Source organism: Sceloporus undulatus, chromosome 8 (assembly GCF_019175285.1).
Source record: "Sceloporus undulatus isolate JIND9_A2432 ecotype Alabama chromosome 8, SceUnd_v1.1, whole genome shotgun sequence".
Lineage (NCBI taxonomy): Eukaryota > Metazoa > Chordata > Lepidosauria > Squamata > Phrynosomatidae > Sceloporus > Sceloporus undulatus.
In genome coordinates this window covers 27,701,461-27,727,416 of record NC_056529.1, presented here as the reverse complement: position 1 = coordinate 27,727,416, position 25,956 = coordinate 27,701,461, and the positions used below count along the sequence as shown (strand labels likewise).

General features: G+C 44.3%; 1 protein-coding gene across 2 annotated transcripts; it reads right to left on the bottom strand.

The window, feature by feature from the left end:
- Positions 1-1,760: 1,760 nt before the first annotated feature.
- On the bottom strand, positions 1,761-24,306 carry WIPI2 (WD repeat domain, phosphoinositide interacting 2). Of its 2 annotated transcripts, none has more exons than XM_042438027.1 (12): positions 24,028-24,306; positions 13,872-13,954; positions 11,627-11,796; positions 10,710-10,806; positions 9,575-9,672; positions 9,382-9,474; positions 8,014-8,084; positions 6,427-6,534; positions 5,926-6,090; positions 5,525-5,632; positions 4,614-4,711; positions 1,761-4,024 (listed from the first exon to the last, which is right to left on the bottom strand). In XM_042438027.1, the coding sequence occupies exons 1-12, from the start codon at positions 24,099-24,101 to the stop codon at positions 3,912-3,914; spliced, it is 1,278 nt and encodes a 425-aa protein (XP_042293961.1). In that variant the 5' UTR covers positions 24,102-24,306; the 3' UTR covers positions 1,761-3,911. The 2 variants fall into 2 exon arrangements, with proteins under 2 accessions (XP_042293961.1, XP_042293960.1); XM_042438026.1 differs by having other exon boundaries at positions 4,581-4,711; positions 24,028-24,305.
- Between the last annotated feature and the right edge of the window lie 1,650 nt (positions 24,307-25,956).

Genomic DNA, 25,956 nt, shown 5'->3' with positions numbered 1-25,956 from the left:
CAATGCAAGGGAGGAGTGAAAGGGTGGGTGAGACTGCAGTCCCCAGCATCCCTGGCTGGCAATTGCTGGCTCAGGCTGCTGGGAGTTGCAGTCCAACCAATTAGAACAGGCCCTTCATGGATCCCAAAACCTATGGATGCTCTAGTCCCATTAAGTGCAATGGTGGAGTCAAAGTCAAAGGCTCCAAGGCTCCTTCCCTTCCTCCTCCTCCTCCATGCAGCTGTAAGGCTTTCCAGCAGCATTGGATCAATGCTTAATTCTTCATTGCAGCTTGCAAGACCAACAAGTCATCTACAAAATGAAAAAGGACAACTGATCTGAAAGAATCTCCATGTTAATACCTTAGATAGTGATTTATCCCTAATTAAAATGGCAACACGTTCAACCACCTCATCAAATGAGAACCAGGAAGGACAGAGATCTGGCTGCCTTTCAAGTGTTTCTGCCAAGGTTTTCGTGCGGCGTTTTTGCAAACCCAACAGAATTCATTTTTGGAACTCCCTTCCTCCGCATCTCCATCCGAGACTAACATTTAGATGAATTTCTTTATCCACCTTTATCTGGGGGAATTTGAATGCAGATCTCCCTAGTCTAAGCAATGCCTTACTGTCTGTTAAGGATGAGCCAAAATATGCCTCTAGCTGCCCATTCTGGGTAGCGAATATGGAGAACCATAGTCCCAATAAAACAACAAATAGGATTTTGCTGAGCTCTACCCTGCTGAACCAATGCCTTGGTGTGCAAATATAAGTCGCATCAACCCAGCTAGAAGGTAATGTTTAAATCCCACAGACTTTTTGGAAGATGATGTGTGTTACTACAGCTCTGCCTACATAGTAGTGAAGGAGTACCTTCTAGATAGAACAAGGTTATAATTGGTGCTGCTGCAATGGTGGCTAGTCAGTCCCATATCAGTTGGACAATGCATCCATCCAGGTTTTAATCTTGGATTTAAAGGAGGTTTCCAGAGTCCTGAACCTTATCTCCAAATGAGGTCCAGGACCTCAGACAGTTCTTCTAAAGCTAGCAGAGATCTAGACTGGATTCACTGCCTCAATGGGATGAGAGCCATCAGCTACCACTGCAACTCTGCTCCGCAACCTGTTTCTACTGGTCACAAAAAAACCTTGCTTTGGCCAGATTGATCTTGCTGTCCTGCCAAGAAAGTGGCATGTTCTGTAAATACAACTTCCTTCAGCCTCAGGCAATGGTTGTGGGTGATGGGAGTTGTACCCCAAGCACCCAGAAAGATGCCAGGATGAAGGTTGCTCTGGTGGTATTCCAGACACACTTCTAGCTGCTTCCCAGATTGTGTTTTACCTTCAGAACAAAGTAACTACTTAAAAGAAAACCTTGAGTAGACTCTCTGGATGCTGTTGACCTACAGCTTCCATTACTCTTGCATTTGGAAACTAACTGCTGTACTTGGCGAGGAAAGTTACATAGCAAAAATGTTATGATCTTCCTGAAAGGATGCCATGCAGCAGCTTTCAAAAACTTCAAGAACAGTCCCCAGACTCTCCTTCCTCCCATTAAATTGCATATGTGCGATCTTACACTTTGCTGGCAAAGGCATTCTGGGAGTTGCAGTCCAACATAGCTGGAGGGCACCAACTTGGGGGTTAATTATCTTACAAAATGAAACGTATGGGTGTTTTGTTCCCTCCTCCTTTAGGGCTGCAAATGGTTGTTTCTGCAAAGTGCAATCCAATGTCCCCTTCTGCGCCCAACAACCCTGGAAGACAACACCACAAGCGGCGGAGAGTGAGTAATAATTTAATCCAAAAAATAAAACAAAATAAAGGTGGCTAACAATCTAAGGAAAACAAAAAGTTCACATTCAAAAAGGTTTACACATAATTTTGATTTTGTTTCTGCTCACTGAAAACAAATCTAAAAGTTAAAAACAAGAACAATAAGAGAGGGAGAAAAAACAACAAAAAGGCACATTACAGCTCTGTAAAAAGAAGGTGGCAGTTGTGCCCAGCTTTGGTCACTCTTTCAGAGTCAGAGTCCTGGCAGTTCCAGACAGACCCAATCCTTCCCGTGACACCAGAACTGCCACACAGGCTGTCGGACACGGAGGTTACACAGCCAAAGGGTTATGCCACACAAGAGACCTCGGGAGGGGAAGCCGAGAGCTCTTTGAGGCTGGAAGCCAAGGGGATGGATATGGATACAGGAGCATGCCGCAGGTTATTCCTGTACCCTTGGCTACTGTGGAAGAACACTTGGCCCTCAACAGTGGGACCGAGCAACGTTTTGAGACACAGAGCTGCCCCAAATCAGCAGCCCTGTCTCAATCTCATCCCTTCTGGCACCCTTTTTAAAAGCCAGCCTAGGTTTGGGTACAGATGGACTGTGTCTTGTCCTTGCCGTGCCACCAATGGTGTTGATCAGGGGGTGAGGAAAATGCACAGCAGGGTGATGCTGAGACAGAGTGAATTTCTCTGTATGTTATGGAGGGGAAAACTTGTCAGCTCTAAGTTCCCCACACTGTTAGGAGAGAAGAAAGCATAAAGATCAGCCATTTACAAGACAAACCAAAAAGCCAAGAGCATGAGCTGACAGACTGTGTGGACAAGAGCTCTGTCCACTCATCAACAAGGGCCACATGAGCCTCTGAAGGATTACAGTATTGTGGTATTCATGGGACAAAACAGACCAGAGAATATGATTTCAGATTATTAATTTTTGTATAAAACAATCAACACTTTTAAAAACGGTAACAGGTTGGCTGCATTCAGTTGTCACGTTAAGCTAGGATTCTGTGCTTATTAAACCATGATGTCAGCAGACACATCCTGTCAGTTCCCCTTCTTCACACAAGAAGGAAAAGAAATTAGGAGGGACATGTCATAGTCCCAAAATTTGGGTTGTGATTTAAGTGTACTCAAGCAATTGAGAATTGGACGCCAGCTCAAACTGTGCAAATGAGTAAAGGAGTAACCAGGTTTCACCCATCAGCAGCATGTTAGCTGCTTCAGACAAGCTAAATCATGCTGTGGCTCTTAGTAAGCCAGGGTTCCTAACTTAATGTGACATCTGGAGATTGCCTTTAATCTAGCTTGCTAGCAATGAGACAAACCAAAGTGGGACATTTCCCTGTCTCTTAGCTCTTTTGCTTGTGAATATGATGTCTGCACCTATCACCGTCTTTTATTGCAGCTCCTTGGGAAAGAAAAACAATCTTAGGCATTTTCTCCTTGGTAAGAGAACACAACACTCCCACAAAAGAGGCAGCATTCAAAAGAAGGTTTAATTAACAAAATGGTCCAGATGGAGGAAGGAGGAGGAGGGAAAAAAGGAGAGATAATGCAGGAAGGGAAGAGGTTTGTTAGGGAGAGATTGTGGCAAGAGAGAAACCGAGAAAGGGAACGCTGCAGCGTCTTTCAAAAGTCGCATGTCAAGTCACCATAGGAGCCCATAAAGCCCATGCGTGAGAAGAACCAAACTCTGTTGCTCTTCCCTTGCTGGTGCTGACTGCTAAACACGTCTTATTTGTTTTCTTTAGGGGAAAAAACTGCAACCTGTATTATAAAACGGATCTGTTTGCTTGGCACAAGAAGGCATGCAAAGCTGGAAGGTGCTGAAGGCTGCACAAAAATAGCAGGTTTTGGCAACAGTTACAACAAAATAGAGATATATAGAGCGAGATATATCCTTACAGCTAAAAGATAGAGCAGGATTTAAAAGCCACTGAAGCAAAACCAGACGCGTTCCCCCCTCCCTCCCCATGGCATTGAGTTGGCCTATAGCTACACTGGGGTTTTTGTGTGTTTTGTTTCAAAAGTAGTTTAGAGTCTGTCATCCTCTCGGTTTTGCTCTCAGCTCAGGTCAAAGTTTGTAGCAGCACAGAAGCCTCAAATGTCAGGTGGGCATTCTCGGAGTGGAGTTCACAGGTCAGAGTTTCAATCAGTCCGAAGGATCATAGGGGGGTGTTCACTGTCTTCATCCAAGCGCAGAGCTCCGGGGTCATCGTCCAGGCAAGCTCCACCAACTGCCCCCAGGTCTTCGTTGTAGGCTGCCAGAATAAAAAAGGAACAACAGCGTTTAGCTGGAAGCCTCATACAACCTCTGGGGCTTGGAATTAAAAAAGAAGGTGCATTCTTCCAAGATCCCTGGTTTTGCAATCTGTGCTGAGTTGGACCTCTGCTGCCATGCATATAGTTTTTGGGTTACTTCTTGGCATCATGCAGCTATCCCGTGGCATGAAAAGGTTAACATGTGCTGGTGATCTTGTTGCATGTCCCTTGTAGTTTGAAGAGGGAAAAGATATGAAGGCTGAGAATGGATGTGAGTTGTTCTCTTTTGCTAACCTGATTGAAGAATTCTCATTGCTACTAGAGGGTGGGAGGACGATGTCACACATGCACACTTTGATTTTCCCTGTTTGCTTCTGCACTATATCTAACCTATGAGAACCTGGGAGGGGGTGCACAATGGCAAATGTGGCATTACTAAATGGGCTTCTTAGTCATTTCATAAATAGAGGACATTTTGGAATTTCTCCTGGACACAAGGCTGAAAATTTAGGACATGTCCAGGAAGAGGAGGACATCTGGTCACCCTGTCATTACCGTGTCTTGTAGGTGAAGAAGGCACATATGTACCTTTAGTCACAGCGGCACTGTACGTCTGTGCTACTAATGGCCGGTCATGTGATGCAGATTCTAGAATTTCATTGGATGGCTCCATACTGCCATCCAGTCTGTGGGAAGAAACAAAAAACACGCAGAGACAAATACGATTATTATAAAGTTGACAGCATAAACGCCACTGACAGTATATTTCCTGGAGCAGGTCACTGTGGTTGCTGCAGATCAAAAGAGGAATCCAAAGAATGCACTGTGATGGGGCTGTATCCAAATCCATTTACTCACGGTGGCTTTGAGGCATTCCACAGTTGACCATGTTGGCTTCGTGTAAAGGAAAGGAATGGCTAAGGTATGGAAGGCTGAAAATGACATTCACCCTCAAATGGGCATTTGGGGGGATTGAAGAGTTCCAAACCACCTACTTGAGCTCTCCACTTTGTGACATTTTTATTGGTTATAATAAATGTATTGCCACATCATGGGCTCTCACACAGCTCTCCCCACCTTTTCTGTGTCCTTTCATATTTGGAGCTAAGCACCGTCCAGCATTATCCAAGTGTACCTTGCCAACCTGCTCCTAATTATGGTTGCCAACCGAGATGTCGAGGTAACTGTGGCCAATGAAACCTTCTCAGATGTAAGAGCTTAAAAAGGATTTTTTAAAAACGATATTCCCAAGCTTTGTAAGTACACTTTTAACCCTATAGGTTTGTGCTGCTTTTACAACATTCTTGCAGCCTTTTAGGTTATTATCCTTTATTTGCCTGTACATTTAAGTTATATTTATTCTTGTTAATAATTAAGTTCAACTCTGTGCATGTACATTATCCCTTTTACATCATGCAAATGGCTGGTAGATTTTAAGAGCTCAAATATGGAAACCAGGCATCCCACAAGGAGCAATGTAGGGAACTGAGAAGACTTACTTGTGCTGTTTCATCAGTGTGCATTCACCTCCTTCCTGAGGGTCCAGGTTGTACATATAGAGATATCCATCAGCTGCTCCCACCAGCAGCCGGGGAATCTTCTGAATTCTATGCACAATTAAAAAAAAGACACATCTTGACTCTCCTGTAAGCAGGCCTAAAAAGGGTTAAGAGAAATGTTGCTTTCCTCCCACTTGCTAACTTATCTGTCCTGATTGTATAAACCCTAAAATAAAAGAACCCTGTTCATTAAACCTGGCACCATTTCCAGCAACAACCAAGAACGATGGCTCTGGAAAGCTGATAAGCACAAGCCTTCCCTTGTTGTTTCTCCCCAACATCCAGTGTTCAGTTATACCTGCAGCTGGAGACAAAGGCTCCCTTTATCACCCCTAACTCACGTGGCCAAGGCGCAGATGTTTTTGTGCCCACAGAACGGGAGGCGGACGGTCGCAAAGGCTCGGCCTTGGTTGAACATTTCTGTGACCTGGGCGGGCAGGTAGTTTGTGGAGACCATCAGGACTTTCCCAAAGTAGCCTGTCCAAGTGGTGGGCTCCTCCTGAGGTCTGGAAGTGGGGAAGGAAGCTGGCATGGTGACTGTCCACCTCAACTGAGCACATGTTAAATTCATTTCTTTGACATGCATATACATACATCTAACTATCCTACTTTTCTGCACCAAGTATAGAATTATTTGCTCACAGCAAGTGGTTAAAACATTTTCTAACAATAAATAAAAAGTAAAGATCAAGTCCATTCGTTGAAGGCAAGACATGATATTAGCAAATGTCTTTGTACAAGAGAGCGATGCTGTGGACAATTAATTTGATAGGGTTAAAACTGACATGCAGTCCCCTGGCTGACCACTCCTTGGGGATGCCTCAAGCCCTCCAGTGACTTACTTCTCCTTCACAGTCTCTAGTTTGAAAATGTGCACTGTCTCTGTGTTACTGGAAGCCGACAGAAACATGCCATCCATGCTGAAGGCCAAAGAGGAGATGCTTACGCACCTGAAGAAAGAAGAGAAAGAAGAATTGTAAATCAACTTGCAACACCACTGCAGTGCAGAAATTAGAGGCAGCAATTAGACACCTATGACACTCCCCCCCCTGAGTTTGGAAATGTTGCTTTTTAGTCATAATGTTCCCAAGCTATCAAATTATTTCACAGGGAATCTCACAAGCAGCCACTCTGCAGATTCGGGCAAGGACTTTGAAGGGGGGAAACAAAATGCCCACCTTCAGAGGAAGCAGCAAGGGGCTTGTTTTCCCAGGGTAAAGCCAAACAGAAAAGCAACCTTTCCCCTCTCAGAGATTATAGGCTTGACTAAGGCAGAAGTGGAAAACCTTTGCCTCCTCCCCCGAGGCAAGAAAGAAGCAAAATGTGGCCCCAATCATCACTGCACCCTCACTTTCACATATTCAGTTTCTTTTAACAACAACAACAACAACAACAAATCTTCTATGTCTTTGGAGCTCATGGGAAGCAAGTGAGCCAGATTTACTGGTTGTTTTAGGGTGAGGGAAGGCTTTTTCCAAAAGTGACTTGTGCTCTTTTCCTGGCTGGGAGGGAGAATCTTTTTTTGGCCTAAAATAAGCCACAGAGGCCCCCAAACCTGACAAAATGGCCCTTTGTGTCCCTCACAGTGTGGGGAAATGGAGCTTTTCAGTTAGAAGAATAGAGAATAAGCAAAACCAACTTAGCCAAGAACATGCTGGAAGTGCTTTTATCTGAACAACCTTCCCATCCAGCCCCTGCAGTATCTGCAGGGAAAATGTTCCTTACTGTGGAAATCTGAAACCATATAGATAATAGCAAACCCTATTGAAATGTATAGTGGAAGCATACCTTAGAATCACACTGGAGGACCTAAAATGCCTAGAGATGCCTCTCTAGGAATATCAGGTCCTCCAATGCAATTATATGGTTAACTACCAGAGGAAGCGTACAACAGAATCTCACTGGACGATGTAGAAAATACTTACAGAGAATGTATTTTTTCAGATGTGAGTACCACTGCTGTCAAGGACACAGAGATAATGTTTGGGGAAAGCATTCAATGTTCTTATGAAGGAGAAGAACAGACTTAATATGGAGAATTGTGTCCTTTGGAGGTTTCTGGAGGATTGATTTGTTATGGGGGCAACTTTTTTCCCTGTGGGGGCTTGGCCATGCATTCAATTACTTCATGACTTTTTTGGGGGGGAGACATTCATCCTCAAATGGGCATTTGGGGGGATCGAAGAGTTCCAAACCACCTACTTGAGCTCTCCACTTTGCGACATTTTTATTGGCTATAATAAATGTTTTGCCACAGCACAGCACTGTTCTTTTTTTTGTCTTTTCTTTTCACAGATGAACATTACTACCTACGCTTTCCTTAGATGCTGTAATAATTTCCGTTGCCACACACACAAGTTCAAGGGTTGAGGACAGAGGGAAATCTACCACACGGAACAAGCTTCAGCCATTCGAGCATTTCACTTCACCTCTTCACTCCCCTCCGGAATTCAAAGAGTTTCTGCCCCTCTGGAATGGAAAATACCCGGATCACTGTCCCCTGTTAAGGTTGAAGTAATAGGAAGAAAAAACAATACAGAAACATTCATTGCTTGATTTTAAGATTGCTGCTTGTAATGGTCTCTGGAGTCCCCTCTTCCTGTTCCTGTCTGAGGTGGATGGGATCTCCAGAGATCATGTAGCTGCCATCACCCATTGATCTGAATGCTCTCTTTATAGTAACACAATGTGATGTTGCTGTATTCCGCTGACACTTCCCGTCTCTGACAGATATTCGCTTCCCTCCCCGCAACCCTGGGGAAGGGCTACACAGAGCAAAGGAATACTTTTAAAGAGGTTTTACACTAAGTAAGGAATCTCCATAGCAAAATGATCTCTCTTTACTTGAAGGACCATCTTTTCCATCAGGCACAAGATCAATAGTTACAAATCACAGCCAAATTAGAGCATTATAGCCAAGTCAGGAAAAGTAACCAAAAGCCCTGACATGACTAGCTAATGTTGTTGTTGTTGTGTGCCTTCAAGTCGTTTATGACTTATGGTGACCCTAAGGCAAACCTATCATGGGGTTTCCTTGGCAAGATTTGTTCAGAGATCCTTCTCATGCCTTCTCATGAGATTGAGAGCATGTGACTTGTCCAAAGCCAGCCAGTAGATTTCATGGATTTGTCAAAGCCAGGTTTCAAACCTTGATTTCCAGGGTTGCAGTCCAACATTCAAACCACATCACCACACTGGCTCTTGACTAGCTAATACATTCTCCTAATTCTACTCACATATCACATGGGATTTGTAATGAGGTGAAGTGTTGGGGGATGTAGCACTAAGACATGTAGCTATAGAGATGTAGCTACATATACATGCTAAACATACATCTCCCAATGAAGGATCTCTACTATCTTCTGCAAGCAGTGCAGCCTTTCCCTATCTTATAGGAGGATATGAAATTGCATTTTCTTGCAACCATCCTGAATCTAATTCTCATCAATTGCACTGGATGAAAGTGTAAGAAGAACCATTTTTTCCTCTATCCATTGCATGCATAATTTTATAATCCTTTATCATGCACCCTCCTTTTCCCTCCACCAAATAAAAAGGCTCCAGCAAATCAGATTCTCCAAATGGATGGAGGTACTCGACCTTCTTGAACATTTTGCTTTCTCTTTTGTATATCTCTTCCAGTCCCAATATATCCTTTATGAGACAGGACAGCCAGGACAGTAGCTACTGTTTTGGAGTAACACTGAATAAAACCCTCTGGATGTTTCCAACTGTTCAAAACAGAACATGCAGCTTTTGCTTGCCTCTGGAAAGCCATTGCTGGATCAGAAGCTCACCTTTTCTGATGCCGTGGCTAGTTTGGTGCCGCTTGCATCGAAGGCCAATGCAGCCAAAGGACTGTCATGAGCGGGAATCATATTGGCAGCTCTCTGAAAAATGTTCAGAACACAGGAGTTTAGCACCGTGCAGTCAACACCAGAGGCCAGGAAGACCCTTACATGGGCACAGAAAAAGACCACAGAACCTCACCAGATTGATGGTGTCAAAAACCTGCACTTCCCCAATTGTTGCACTCCCCGGATAGGCCAGATAGCAGTTGTCATTGTTGATGGACAGTGCACATAAACCTAGGATAGATGGAGAAAGGAAGGCATTACCAAAGATAGCAAAATATACCTAGAACCAGTGTGGAAGGAAAGTGCCCAGGAGGAAGGCTGCTGCAAAAGAAGAGTCTCTCCACGAAATTTACAAAGAGCATCAGGTTCTTCTCCTTCTATGTTGTTGTCATGGAAATTGGCTGTTATCAGAACCATGCTGACTGTGGTGGGCAACTGCATGGGGATGAGAGGCCCATTTCCCCCCACCCCCGGAACAAACCCGAAGACCTATTTTCCTCTGCAGTCCCTCTCAAAATGGCAACAGGAAGAGATGAAGTGTCACTTCCTTTCACCATTTTGAGAGGGACTGGAGAGGGAAAATGAGGTATTGGGAGGGTGGTATGGGGTTCTGGTATGCATGTGGGGATGGAGTGGGGGCTTTTTGCATGCTTTCACACATTTGGGGGGGGCATTCTGCATGGCTTGGGAACAAAAATTGTCCAAATTACACCATTTTTGAAGACCTTTGGGACAGTAGTGGGAGGGGATTTCATGGACACAAAAGTAGGGCTCGGGGACTATGAGGCCTGTGTGCCACACTATGCCCACTCCTGATCTAGATTCTTGCGTTTTTGACTACACCAAACCAATGCTTTCACCTCTTTCCCTTTTCAACTAGGTATTTTTAGTCTATGGATGAGCAACCTCTTCCAGTCTTGAGGGCAGAATTCAATTTCAGATAATTGCTTACTGGGGAAGTCTTAAATTCCAGCAGTGCATGGGGCTGAAATCATCAACCGGTTTCAGCTTAAAGCTCTGAGTGCCAGTAAGTAATCTTTAGGAGAGGCACTGGGCCTTATCGGATGGGACAAAAAAACCATTCCAAGAAGTTGGGAAACAACCAGCTTTGGGGTTTAATGTGGAAGGATTTCTGCCCCAGAGGCAAAAATGTAACATTACTCGCATGGCAACTGGGCAATTCACTTTGCCAAATATCAGAGTGGAGAAGAAAGAGAGAGACACAGAGAGAAAGAAAAAGCTTAACGAAATAATGTGAGCACTCTTACCTGCAGGGTTGGGGGGCGTCTCCCTGATTGTATGCAACACCTTCATATCCCGTATATTATGTATGTACAGAGACTCTTCTAAGCATACTATTAATCTCTGGAGGAAGAAAACAGAACAAAAAGAAAAATACAGACAAAATTCTGTAGCACTTTGAGACTACATAACCGTCTTATGAAAAGCATGACGTATTTTCCAAATGGCTGCACAAACCAAATGAAAAAAACTAATTTTAAACATGCCAGCCTTGACTGCAGTCGGTCTAGAAGTCCATGGAAAGCCTTTATTTTCATAGTGGAAGTGAGCCTTCGCCAACAGTCAAGGCTTCACTGGTCAGAGAAGTGGTTGCCTAGTATTTCAACACCTTTCCTGATTCTGACTTCAGTCTTGCTGCTATGCCAACTGTTTTTCCTCATAAATGAGGAATTTTAATACTCAAAATAACAGGCCCACCAAGAGTTCAACCATTAGAACGTCTTGCACCAGATCAAGTGTTTGGCTACCCACTTGTCAGCCTAAAGGGCTGGATTAAATTTCTTGCATTGTATTCTACTATGAGAATGTTTTTACTGATTCCAAGGTGGGTCCTGAGATCGTTCCCACAACACACTACAGATGAAGTGGTAAACCTGTTTCGAATTATGTCAGCTGTCAACAGAAGTTCATACAGCAGAATGCTCCTCCATCTAACTGAATTCCACGCACAGAGAAAACCAAAATGTCAAAGAGAAAGGAAATAACAGGGATTTTGTCCAAAAACAAGTCTTTCCTGCTGTTTTCAAGAGCCACTACTACAAGAACTACTTGCCTGTAGCCTAGATATATGTACCTTCATCCAGGCTTAAACTTCTGACCAGTCACAAAAGGAGTCACGAGTAAAAAGCCTACCAGGACAACCCAAGAAAGCGTCACTGCTCACCTGCCTGTTAAGTTTGACTGCCAGGATTGTATTGGAATAGCTGTAGTTGCAGATCTCTGTTCCCTTCTTGAAGTGGCAGACTTTTAGCTTGCGTGGGGCTTTGAGGCTCACAATTGCCACCAGGCTACTGGAAAAGAGTCTCTCCACAATACACACATCTTCTGTGTCAGCTGCAGGGTGGAAAGGGGAAGAAATCAAAGAAGCACCTTGTCAGGATCTGAATCCCAGGATTGTTACTTAGGTTTTGCCCTTCGCCTGCTTTTTTCATGCTGCTGGATGCTGGAATATGTCATACTGGTGGTGCTGGGTGGAAAGGAATGGTTATTCATCCTTAGAGGGAAGCAAAGGCTACCCCCTCTAAACAAATCTTGCTAGGAAAACCCTGTGATACATTCACTTTAAGGGTGCCATAAGTTGGAAATGACTTGAAGGCACAAAACAAACAGACACCAGAGTTCTAGCAAGAGACCATTTTGAACTGGGTCAGAAACTAAGGCCTGTTACAGACAGCCAAAATAAAGCTGCTTCGAGTCACAGTGGAGGTATGGTGTTTCAATGATGCATGCGTCCTAAGAGTCCAGAAGTCGCACCAAAGCCACGCTCCAGCCCTAAGGACTGGAGTGTGGCTTTGGTGTGGCTTCTGGACTCTTAGGACGCATGCATCATTGAAACACCATACCTCCACTGTGACTCGAAGCAGCTTTATTTTGGCTGTCTGTAACAGGCCTGAGACACTCAGCTACACCTCAGCTGCCAAGAGATTCATTCTTCCCTGTGGATCAATCGATTAACATTTCCTAGGACAGTTGGCTGTAAATACAATTCCCTACTACAGCAAGAACAGAGCTTCTAAGTGAGGGGAAACAACAGAATGGGGGGGGGGGCAGTCCTCTCCTTGCTGAAGGCTGGAGAGCTGTAAATAAAATGTCATATATAAAAAGCTTCTAAAACCTAGTGCTATTAGACAGATTTCAGGCTGCTACTGAGGCCTCTTGCTTAGAGCCATTAGAATAAATACAAAAGATCACGCAGTGCAAAAGTCAATATTTGTCAAGTAGGAACACCGCCAGGAAGCAAGCACCTTCAGTGGTCTGGATTCGTGTTCTGGCTCTTATCAAGCAAGAGACAACAATCCCAATTCCAAGATCACTGTTAGAGAAATTCTGGTACAAAACCTGGATTTTAAGATAACAAAACACACACAGGGAAAAACCATTCGTAATGAACTTATGTGTTGTTTAACAAGGGGGATTTCCTATGTTATAAACACAGAGTTAAGCCAATTATGTCCTGACCACCGCTTGCTCATTAAAGGGAAATTTCTCATTACAGGCATGCAAATATGACAAAATCTGAAAAAATCTGAAATCCAAAACACTTCTGGTTCCAAGCATCTGAGAGAAGGGATACTAAATCTATACCTATAGTAATACTAATAGGAGACTAGTTACAATGTGCAAAACCAACCTACATTAAAATTCAGTTGGAAACTTGAACAGTCCATTCCTCCTGGGCAAACCACAATGATCTGCAATTACTAAATCACAAAATCCATGTGATTAGTGGAAGGGCCCCACTTTGTGTGAAGCATTTGTTTTCTACAAATGGAGCATGGACAATACAATTGCAACCGCAGGCTGTGAGATTACCAAGTTCACTCGATCTATGTATGTGTTTTGCAGGCTGCCTCCAGTTAGCATCTGTTGCAGGGAAAGCACTGATTTGAGATTGATGTTACAAGCAACAAATACACTGTTTGTGTGAACGACTGAGTTGCCCTTTACCAAAGTATACCACTGGTCTAGCCAAAGCTTGGAAAAGTCAATTATTTGGACTTCAAACCCCAGAATTCCTCACCCAGCATTATCATTTTTCCTGGTTTTGTTTCTGTCACATCTTTGCAGATGCAAGAACTAGCGGCTGCCATTTCAGGCCACACACACACACACACCCCTACCTTTCTCCCTTTCCCTGTTTGCTTGGAAGAGCTACTGAGACATTCAATGTGAATGAGAAATACAGCAGAGTGGTAACCAGGGCTAAGGAATTGGTCTCTGTCCTTATGCACTTAGCTACAGAGGGAAGAACATGTGCAGAGATCAATACCACTCTGGCAAGTGCTGCTAAAGCAGGAGAGAGCAAACAGAAGAGTGCCTGGGCTCCTCCCAGGAATGATCAGCTTCAAGGATATTTGTAATACCACAAATACTGAAGGGGAGTGGGGGGACTGAAAACCAACACTTACTGCATTCATAGATCTGCTCCAGTTTATCCACAGAAGACAGGGAGAAGAATTTGTAACCCGACTTGCTGCCAACAGCTAAGGACCTGCAAAGCAAGGCACGAGGTCAAGCAAATATGGAACGTGAACAAACACCCCTCATCACATGCTCTCCAGTTTCATCATCCAAAATTGTGTAGTAACTACAAAACCAATGGCTCTGTCCCATTTTTTCCCCAGCATCTAAAAAATACTTCCAAACCTCTCCGTATAGGGACTGCCTGTGCTCTCTGCCATCCAAGGAGCTGTGTGCTTTGAACAAGATCAGGACAATCTTGAGATTATGGCTGGCATGTGGGCATGTGAAGAACCATACTGGGTCTAGTCCAGCATTCTCACACACTAATGACATGTATGTCTGTCCCTGGATTTCCACTCCACCAAATGCATCTGAGGAAGTAGACTTAAGTCGACAAAAGCACATCCTACCAACTTCTTTCTTTCAGTTAATCTCAAAGGTGCTACAAGATCTCTCTACATATTGATTTTACAGACTAACATGAGCCCTTAGCATAGTATCCTTACTGTGCGAATGACTAAACATGAATGGCCATAGATTAACATAATTAAAAACAAACATGTTGTAAGGAGTAGGAGGATTTTAAAATAGAACAATCTGTATCCAAACAGTCTCCAAGGAAGCTTGTTGCACATTTGAGACTAAATGAGAGAAAGAAGATGGTAGCATAAGCTTTCATCGATTGAAATGTACAAAAATGTATGTTACCGATGTCTTTCTCTCAGTCTCAAAAGTGCTACAAAATGCCTTTGCATACTGATCCAGACTAACACAGCTACACCTTTAAATTCTACCAAACAGTGGCTGAGCATTTTTTTGTTTGCACCCAGAAGATAGTGTGTTGTTGGCACATTTCATTGCTGGAGCAAAGTGGTAGTCTGGAAAAGGATCAAAATGAATGTTGTCTCCAAAACTGTTGCTGAGCTTGGCTTCTTGCATATCCCCTCGAAAGAGATATCGACCACTGAAACAGTTCAAATCTTTGAATAACTTTAAGCAAGATTTTGAAATACCGTACTTTATATATTTTGACATACTTACAGTCACAATGGGGATATGAATCAGTTTTACGTTTTGTAGAACAAGCAGAACTGGTATATTGCACAGTCCTAAATATTTATTTTTGTTTAATAGTTTAGATTGTTTTGTTATTGCTTGTTATTATTGTTTGCATTTTGGATAGAGCTAAAACGTGATTGTTTTGTTTAACGAAAACGACGTTAAAAAAGGAAATGGCTTGTTGAAGGCATACCACCACAACAAAGACAAGGACAAACACAAACCACGTGACAATTTATGCCCCAGAGTGGAAAGCCTTTATTTCTACTGGTGCTGTTGGTTCTTCAGAAATCACTGTTCATTGTTGACAGCCTACTAAATCAAGTGACCAAACCTCCCAGCAAGGCCTTGTGACAATGATCTAGCAAAAAAGGAGGAAAAAGCCCTGATTTTTTGGGAGATGATAATCCTGATTAAAGATAATCCTGCCATTGGCAGACAGGGGCCCCCAGGCAGAGGAAGGATTATTATCCTTTTCACTGCCTGTTAGGAAAGTAATTCAATTCTACTTGACATACATGCTCTTTCTCATATACCAGAAGTCACAAAGTGCAGGGGTGTGTTGTTCTGATAGGCAATTCCAATTGCTTTAACAATGTAATTATGTTTAGGCAACTGGGGGGAAAAGCAGAATCCAGTAGTGTTTGTATATACGCTGTGATAAAATCAAACTGCCTAGATTCAATTCAGTGCACAATCTGTTTAAGGGGGATGGGAAGGCAGCTATCTCCTGACCCACGCTCCTCAATCCCCAAACAGATGGTTGGGCTTATTTCAGAACTTACCCTATAAAGAACCAGATCAATGGTCCCTCCACCTCAGTAATGCTCATGTCAGCCTTCCTGGTGGGTTGGAATACAACGCCAACACATGTGAAAACTGGGAGCAGTGGGGTTTGTAGTCCAACACACTGGAAGATACCCAGTTAGAAAAATATGGTCTGCTTTCTGATGGGCTCCTTCCAAACCTGGAAATGTTTGTCCACAGCACCTATGTGTATGTATGTACCTTCAAGTCATCTGTCTGCTTATGATAACCCCATGAATTTCATAGGGGTTTCCTAGGCAAGGACTACTCAGAGGTGGTTTTGCCACTGCCTTCCTCTGAAATATAGCCTACAGCACCTGGTTTTTGTTGGTGGTCTCCTATCCAAACTAGGGCTGACCCTGCCTAGCTTCCAAAATCAAACAAAATCTGGTGCTTGTATTTAGACCACACAAAACACCTACTTTACCACAAAGCTGAATGTCTTTTGTCTTTGTGGGAAACACAGCAATGAAAGGGATTCAATCCATGATAGGCTGTTCCCACCTCCATCACTGGAAAAATAGCACACAACCATTTGGGTGGTGGAGTCTGTGTCCCTCCCAAAAATTGCCGGACTACGTATTCCCATCAGCTGCAGTCAGCATAGGAAACATTCAGATACTAGCGGACCCCTTGGAGGAAGAGTGGTACAATGATTTGAGTGTTGAGTGTTTCCTGCAAAGAAAAAAGGCCTTCAGCATTGTGGTAAAGGACTCTGTGAGACCAGAGTTCAAATTTCTGCTCCACCATGAAAACCCACTGGGTGATATTGTACAAGTCATCCTCTCCCAGCCTCAGGGATATGCAAAGGCAAACTTGCTCTGGATAAATCTTGCCAAGAAAACCCCAAGATAGGTGGTTTACCTTCGGGTTGCAATAAGTTGGAAACACCTTGACAGTACACAACAACAAGGCCATTGCACTGTGTGCATGAATGGAAGCCACGTGCAAAAACCCACAAGGATCTACGGATAGGAAAGGAAGCAAGAGAGCCGTGCTTTTCTGCAAGAGCCACCCTGATCTGCAACCTGGCTTGAAAGACCAAAATCCCCCTCCTGCTTTCCAGGGAGATACCCACAATTGCTTCTCTTCCTCTATTACCTTTCCAAACACCACCAGAGATCAATTACTAGCTGCTGTGATTTAGGAGCATAAATAATTAAAACTACACTTGTCAGAAAACAAAAAAACAACCACGACCACATTGCAGTGGCAAATTGCTTGCTTTGAGCATCTTCCTCAACTTTGAAGAGTCTGTCCCTGACAGCTGGTGCTTTTACTTGCCCTGCCGCTGCCTTCGCTGGATGTAATCCCTGGTCCTGGTCGGCTCTAAGAACTCTTGGACTTTTCAAGCAAAGCTCTGCAAACATCTCAAAAATATTGCTCCTATGAAAGGATTAGACATAGCAACAGGAATAGAGACTTTTTCCTTGGCTTGTTCTTTCCCGGAGGATTACAAATACAGTATTTGGAATTTGCCTAACTTGGGGGCTGAGTCTGTGGTTGTGCTAAATGTGGGGCTGCCGTCACAGCCATATGCTCAGTTTGCGCATCTCCCAAAAAGTAAAAAAACCTATACCTGCCCTGGCATCACCGCCTTGTTTTGTTCTCTTGCTCCAGACTAGCATTCTAGATTTTGGTCTCTGGATATTTTGAACATCCTAGAATTTCCATCACTAGCAGTGACCATGTTGCCTGGGGCTTTTGGAAATTAGGGCCCTTTCACACTGTCTGATTCCACTGAAAGTGCCGAAGCTGCATCCTATGAACTCTTGGGATTTGTAGTTCAGGGAAGAATTTTAGACAGATAGCTCTTGTGCCTTCCCAGGCTACAAATCCCAGGACTCCATGCCAGCTAAAGTGGCCACTGCCTTCCCTTGAGGCTGAGAGCATGTGACTTACCCAAGGTCACCCAGTGGGTTTCATGACCTGGTCTCCAGAGTTGTAGTCTAATACGTAAATTATGCCATGCTGGCTAATGTAAGACGAATTACAAAGGTTAAAACAGATACAAATAAAAATTCCCATCACTAAAGACACACAAGAGTTAAAATAAAATTAAACGGTAACTAGAACTAAAAGCAATTTAAAAGCATTCCCATTAAGAGACTACAAATGCAGACTGTACAGTAATTTATAAAAAGCCTTCTACCTATGAACAGTCAGTTCCCAGAGGCCTGTTGAAGAAAAAGAAAGAGTCCTTGCCTGCAACCAGATGGACACCATGGAGGATGCCAATCTGCCCCTATTAGAAAGCAGCCACCAAGAAAGACCCCTTACGTTCCCATCTTTTGTAGCTATGAGAGTGGTGGGATGGAGAGAACGGTCATAGTTGGCCAGTTATCTAGAGTGTATCTGGTTTCCTGGCACACTACCTAACTATCTAACACCCCCATCTTCATGAGGGCTCACTTGACCTCTCTCTGGTTCTCACACTACATTCCAATTCTCATTCATATGGTCATTTACTCTCCTTGGCTTTAGGCAGCATACTTCCTCCTACCTTTGTCCTCGAAAGACCCTTGTTAAAAATGAACTTGCCACCTAAAGTTTCATAATCACAGGTTTTGAATTTCAATTGACATTCTCACAGACAATTGGCTTATATAAATCTGCCTTTGGACTCTCTATTCCACCCATGCATCTAAAGAAGCTCATGCTACCAGTTTCTTTGTTTCAGTTAGTCTCATAGGTGCTACAAGTTGCATAGAGTGTATTTGGGTGACTCGCAGTTCGCTGGAAAGGATTCCTGATTCCCAATTGCTTACAGAATTTGGAGAACATACTTCTTGAGGCTACTACTCTAGAATCTTTAGGCTGATGGATTCTGGGAGTTGTTGTTCCAAAAAGTAATTCTACTTTTTCACATGACATCCTACCGGTATCCTATATTATACTGCTGAAATGGAGAAAGCTGGGGTGCATAGCAAGATTGCAAGCTCAGTTCATTTCTGACCTTCAAAATCAATTCTTGATGTGTTTTGGACTTGCGTGATCCAAAATGATGCCCAGTGGAGATCTATGTCAAAGCAGGAGCCGAGAGCTGGGAACCCAAGCTAGGACAGAGCTTGCAATATCTTTTGTGAGTGTACAGTATTGTGGGCCACCAGTTAAGGCCTTTTAATTATTTAATACATTTCATTCTCACAGCACATCAATACATGCTAGAATGCAGCTTGGGCATTATTGACCTAAACCATTATTATCACCCAAGCAGTTCAGGTGGAGGGAAAACTGAAGAGCCTTCCAATAATTTGCTCAATTTCCCAGCAGCAACAGAAAGGCAGGCAAGGTTTTTGCACACAGAACATAAATCAGAAGTTTAATTAGCATCTTCTGAAGATGGCACCACGCTGTTTGCTATCAGCAGCTCCCAGGCAATTCTGATACTTGCGTCAGAGAAGAAGATTCATCCAAAAGGTGTGGATAATGTGAGACAGCTTCCTCCACAGCCCCTGGCCCTGAGACCAGACTGACATATCTGTTCACACTTTCAGGCACTGGGTGCGTTTGAATTTACCAGTTGCAACATTAGAAATAGAGGCAGACAGAAAGAAAAAGAAGCAGGGCTGAGCTGAATGAACCAAGAAATGTATCTAGTGAGGAACTTCTGGACTGAACAATTGCAGAAGATCCAAACACCAGCTCTCTGCTTTGGGGGCTAGATCAGTCTCTCCTAGAAGAACCAGTTCACTTATATGCTTTCCAAAAGTGTTTTTTTAAATAAACAAGGTGTGGAGGGGGGCACATCTTCTGTTAGAAGACAATCTTAACCCCTACATGCTTCTGTGGCAAAATTCTCCCAAATCTGGGAGGAGATGGAAGGGCTGCAAAAATGGCCTTTAGGTTACAGGGCACATGATTCTCACCTATTATCAGTTGCAACCTCCTGCTTCTGACCATAACAATTGCCTCCACCTTTCCTAACACTGGCCCGATTTAGACAGGCCTTTGCAGTGCCCCCGTCATTGCTAGGGGTTGGGCGAGGACGCACCATCCATACTGGCCTCACCCCTAGCATGTGACAGGCGCCGCCATTTTGACGTGACAGACGCATAGTGTCCGCACGTCCCGTCGCACTTGTGACATCATGAGTGCGCCATTTGCGCACTCGGGCGTCGCAAGCATGATGCAAAAAGAATCCACTTTTTGCCGGTTCTTTTTCCGCCGCCGGGAAGCCTGTTTGGCAGCTGAGGCTTCCCGCCGGTGGAAATGGAGGAGGCGGCAGACCGCCCTTTTTGGGTGGTCTGTATGCTGCCATTATTGCCTTTTCTAATGATTCATGCTTACTCATGATGTGGCCAAAGTACAACAGCTTCAGTTTGATCATCTTGGCTTCTGGGGAGATTTCAAGCTTGATCTGTTAAAGGACCCATTTGTTTGTCTTTTTGGCTGTCCATGAGATCCTCAGCACTCTCCTATGGCATCACATCTCAAGTGAATTGATTTTCCTCCTATCCGCTATCCTCACTGTCCAGTTCTCACAGTCATATACGGTGATGAGGAATACAGTGGCTTGTGTTATTTCACGATAAAAATTTTTAAAAGATCACATACATTGGACAAATGATGTTAAGTTGGGGGCCGGGGAGAGAAGAGAGCTCCTGCCTTGAAAGTCAAATGTTGATAGGGGAGTTACTAGATCAATGGGACTCTTTAATCTGAATGAATCACCTAGGATCATGAAAGAGAATTGCCTGCCCTCCTTTGTACAGTGTGCGCACAAAGGAAACAGTCATTCCCAATACTCAATTGCACAATTCTTCCGATCATTTCCTGTTATTCACCATACTCTTCCCTTCTTAAACCAAAGAATGACCCACATATCACTGTCCCATTGACAACCTCTCCAGCAGTTCAAGACCTTCCCCAGTTAGATGCATACCCCTCACTCCTCTCCCTTGCAGTTCACTGCTAGCCCTGCTTTAAATTCAAGAGGCAAGATCTCTGCAGCATTTCCCTTTTTTGGTGTTCTGTTCCCACCTTGTAAAGTTACATACACACGCTCCATATGGCCTCCCAAAGTTTTTGTCCCTGATACCAACAAGACTCCTGGACAACCACTTAATGGCAAGGGGGGGATGTGTTTCTTGGATCCTTCATGAGCAACAATTCACCTTTAAAAATAGTTCACATGGACCCTTGCACTTAACATTGAAACACTTCTGTTTTTTCAAGACCAAAAGTGGACTTCTGCTACCTCTGGTTTTGTTTTGTTTTTTCATTTTTGGGAAGCATGGTCTCTGGAGCAATCCCAAAAAAACCCTGGACATCTCCAAGATGCCCACCTTCAGTTCATATCTACTTGTAGCACCTCTCCAGAGTTTCTGACAGGGATCTTCCCCAGTCTTAACTGCAAGGGCCAGGAACTGAACCTGGGAACCTGTGCAGGCACTATGCTCCAGCACCTTAAAGATTAACAGATGCACAATAGCATCTGCTTCCACAGAATGAAGTCTGGACACGATTACTCTTCATCTGCCACTTGACATGTTTCCTACACAGTTCTATGCTTTGGTAATCTATTTTACTGTAACAGAGCATTAGCAACCTGACTCCATTAGGATGCAAGGTCTAAGTGCTTACAGGCATATTGAAGAATTCTGAGATGAAGAAAAAGATCACAACACAAGATGTGTGACAAATTAAGGTACGTTGGCCTGGTATGTTTAACAGTAGTTTCCCAAAAGGAAAATGGGAAAAGATAAACACAAGCAGATTTCCTAACCAGGAGATAAAAAGAAAAGAAATATACCAACTCCTAGTATAGCTGTTTTGGGGAAGTCAGGTCAACAGTGCTTTATTGAACAGGCAGCTCCTCCATTCCTCTACAAAATCCTTTAAATTGCACCCATTCAAGATGATGTAAAAGTGTTTATACTCCCGGGTAACAAGGTGAGCTTATTTTTCCAGTTAGGCTGTTTCCAAGCTGCATTTTCCCTCCTTCCTTGCTCATTTGTAATTATGTTTTAGGTGGGAGAGCCAGCATGTGGTGGTCTAAGTGCTGGAGTAGGACTCTAGGAGACAATGCTTAGAATGTCTTCTCAGCCATGGAAATCCAGAGTGACCCTCTCTCAGCCTCAGAGGAAGGCAGTGGCAAACCCACTCTGAACAGATATTGCCAAGAAAACCCCATGATAGGGTCACCATAAGTAAGAAATGATTTGAAGGCACACAACAACAAATCATCTGATCACCCTACTATGACTTTTGAGTTTCCCATTCCATTGTTTCAACACTTTTATGCTCACAACCTGTCCAGAGAAGGACCACTTTAGAACTTCACAACATCCCCTGCCCTCTCTAAGCTAAGAAAGGCAACAGTCTAGCTATATTCTTCTGACTTTGCTCCACATTTAGTAGTGATGGGTTTTCTGTACTGCAGTCTCTGGAGACTTAGCCTATTAGAGCCTGGAATTTGACAATTCTTGTTAATGCCTCTCAGTGGACCCCTGAATAGGCCATTCATTTGCAATCTGGGAGCTGTAGTGCTGCCTCTTTGTCTCTGCTTATGCTCCCCTTATGTACTGGTAAATAAAACAAACAATAAAACAAGATCACAGAGGATCACAGGAACCACATGCCAGGTAGATTGACTCAATTATGGAGGCCACAAGTATGAATTTATAGGACAGAGCAGTGAAGGACAGGGGGCTTGGAGAGGTGTCATTCACAGGATCCATATGGCAGGTAGATAAAATTCAATTAAGGAGACCTGAGCCTGCAAGATGTGAACTGAGAGGTGGAGCATAGGGGGTCTCAGAGATGTCTCATCCACAGGGCCGCCATGATCCTCATGACTCAATTAGGGAGGCCACTAGTAAGAACCCACAGGACAGAGCAATGGAGGGCAGGGGGGCTTGGAGATGTATAGGATCCCATGGCAGATGGACAGTATCTATTAGGGAGACCAGGAGTCTGAGCCTGCAGGACCTGAGCAGAGAGGTGGAGCATAGGGGGTCTCAGAGATGTCTCATCCACAGGGTCGCCATGATCTACATGACTCAATTAGGGAGGCCACAAGTATGAACCCACAGGACAGAGCAATGGAGGGCAGGAGGGCCTGGGAGGGGGGTGTCTCATGATCCACAGGGTCCACATGAGTCGGGGTCAACTGGAGAGCAGATGTTATTAACAGCAGCAACACCCAATTTCTCCTTACACATATGAATTTAAAGGCCAGAGACATGGAGGGCTGGGGGTCTTGGAGGTCTACAGGATCTCATGCCACATGGATAGGCTGGAGCCTGCAAGACCTGAGCAGAGAATTGGAGCACAGGAGGGTCTTGGAGGGGGTCTCATGATCCATAAGGTCCCCATGAGTCAGTTGGAGAGCCAATAAATAACAACAACAATAACAACAACAGCCACACAGAAGTTTAGGAGAACCACATGCTCAATGGACAGACACAATTAGGGAGGCCACAAGCATGAATCTACAGGGCAAGAGTCATGAAGGGCTGGGGGGTTTGGAGGTCTAAAGGATCCTATGCCAGATGGACAGGCTCCATCAGGGAGTCCTAAGAAGAGAGATAGAGGACACGACCCACATGATCCTATACCAAAGGGACAGACTCAGTGCGGGAGACCAGGCACCTGACCCTGTAAGACCTGTGGAGCACAGGGGGCCTTGGAGATGTCTCATCCACAGGGTCACACGCTCCACATGCCAAGTGGGCAGGCTCAATGAGGGAGTGTGAATTTACAGGACAGTCATAGAGGGCAGGGGGGCTTGGATATGAGCTCCAGGAAAAGAGATCCCACCTCAACATTAGGAGGAACCTCCTGAGAGTAAGGACTGTTCAACAGTGGAACACACTTCTTTGGAGTGTAGTGGAGTCTCCCTCCCTAGAGGCCTTTAAGCAGAGGCTGGGTGGCCATCTGTCAATGGGGATGCTTTGATTGAGAGTTCCTGCATGGCAGAATGGGGTTGGACTAGATGGCCCTTGTGATCTCTTCCAACTCTACGACTCTATGATTCATGCACAAGATCCATATGATCCTATACCAGAGGGATGGACTCAATGAGGGACACCAGGACCTGAGCCCAGAGAGTCTTGGAGGGGTCCCAGGATCCACAGGGTCTACTAGAGACCAAGATAACAACAAGAACCACAACTACCACCCACCGCCGCCATGTTCTCTTGAAGCAAAAGTGCATCCTTGGCCCCGCCCCCTTTCCCCACCTGGCGCCCGAAGCCCCGCCTCCTCTGCCTGGGCCCCGCCCCCTCTTACGTGTTGTCCTGGTTGAAGTTGGCGAAGAGCAGTTGGCCGGCGCCGGCCTCGCCGCTCTGGCTGGCCAGGTTCATGGCGGACCCTGAGCCCCGGCCGAGAAGGAGGAGAACGAGCGAGAGGCTCAGCTCCGGAGGCCCTCCGCCTCGCTCCGCTCCGCCGCCGACCGCCTCTTCATCCTCTTCTCCTAGCTCTTGCTCCACAGCGCCTTGTTTACGCTTCGGTAGCGGCCGCGGGCTCGACGCGCATGCGCCGTCCCGTCCCCCTTCCCCAGAATGCTCTTCGCGCGCCGCGCAGGCGCCTTGGGGACATGGAGGTGCATTCCCCAAGGCGGCTTCCGTAGCGCTACTGCGCATGCGCGCTCGGCTTAGCGTTGGTTTTTGGCGCATGCGTACTTCGCCTCGTCTTTTAGGGTTTTTTTTTTAAATTATTATTTGGGGGGAAAATAAGATTTTGAGTTTTAATCACAAAGTTGCAACGTGTGTGAGGCGGTGTGTGATATCTATAAATAAAATAAAATCTCGATTTGAATTTTTATTTGTTTGTTTTTCATTTGTATGCCGCCTCCTTTCTCTCAGAAGGGGCCCAAGGCGGCTCAAAAAAACCACATCATTCACAGTGAAAACACAAAAGGTTTAAAAATAATCTAAAAACCGTGTAAAAAGCCACATAAAACTTCATATACAAAACCCAAAAGGCTCAGTGTCAAATCTTGTATGCTCTGATTCTATGGTTCTAAAGCATCTGAGGAAGTAGACTGAAACCTAGAAAAGCGCATACTGCCCATTTCTTTCTATAGTTAGTCCCAAAGGTGATACTAGATCTCTCTAAAACAGTTGGCTATAAAAACATTAATATATGTGTGTGTGAATAGGTTGCCATAATTGTCCACTTTTACCAGGGACAAAATGTGGAACAAATTCGAGACCAAACTGTAGGACAACGGCAGGGCAAAACTCAGCCCAAAATGTAGGATATTGAAGGAAAATGGTGGACCTTAAATGTCCTACATTTTGGGCTGAGTTTTGTCCTGCAGTTGTCCTACAGTTTGGTCTTAATTCTGTCCTACATTTTGTTCCTGGTAAAAGTGGACAATTATGGCAACCAATGGCCCATCTGAGGAAGTAGACTGAAGTCTACAAAAGCTCATGCTGCCCACTTCTTCCTTTCACTAAGGTGCTACAAGATTTCTCTACAGATTGATTCCACAGACTAACACGGCTATGTCTTTGAATTCTAGATCAAGGGTAGTAATAGTGCCACTCTATTCTGCTTTGGTCAGGTCCCACCATGAATACAGTTGTCCCTCCATATTCGCTAGGGTTAGGGTCACAAGACCCCCGTGAATATGAAAAAAACGCAAATAACAAAAACACTTTGTTTTTACCTGAAGGATACCTCTCTAGGAATCTCTATATCCTCCAGTACAACTCTGTGGTCAATGTCCAACATACACTGACCATAGAATAGCACTGGAGTAGCTACAAATGGTCTTTCAGTGCAACTTTTAGTTAAAGTTGACCACAGAGTTGCATTGGAGGACCTAGAGATTCCTAGGGAGAACATATTAATGAAATCCATGAATAATCAAATCAGCAAATATCAAAGCCGCAAATATGGAGGGATGACTGTACTTTGTCCAGTTCTGGGCACCACAATTTAAAAAGGATGTTGAGAAACTGGAGCGCATCCAAAGGAGAACAATTAAAACACACTCCTTCCTCAGAGAATAATGGAGTCTCCTTCCTTAGAGGTCTTTAAGCAGAGGCTAGATTGCCATCTGTCAGGGATGCTTTGATTTAGATTTCCTACATGGCAGGGGTCTGAACTAGATATCCTTGAATCCTAGAGTTGGAAGAGATCCCAAGGGCCATCCAGTTCAATTATTATTATTATTATTATTATTATTATTATTATTATTATTATTATTAT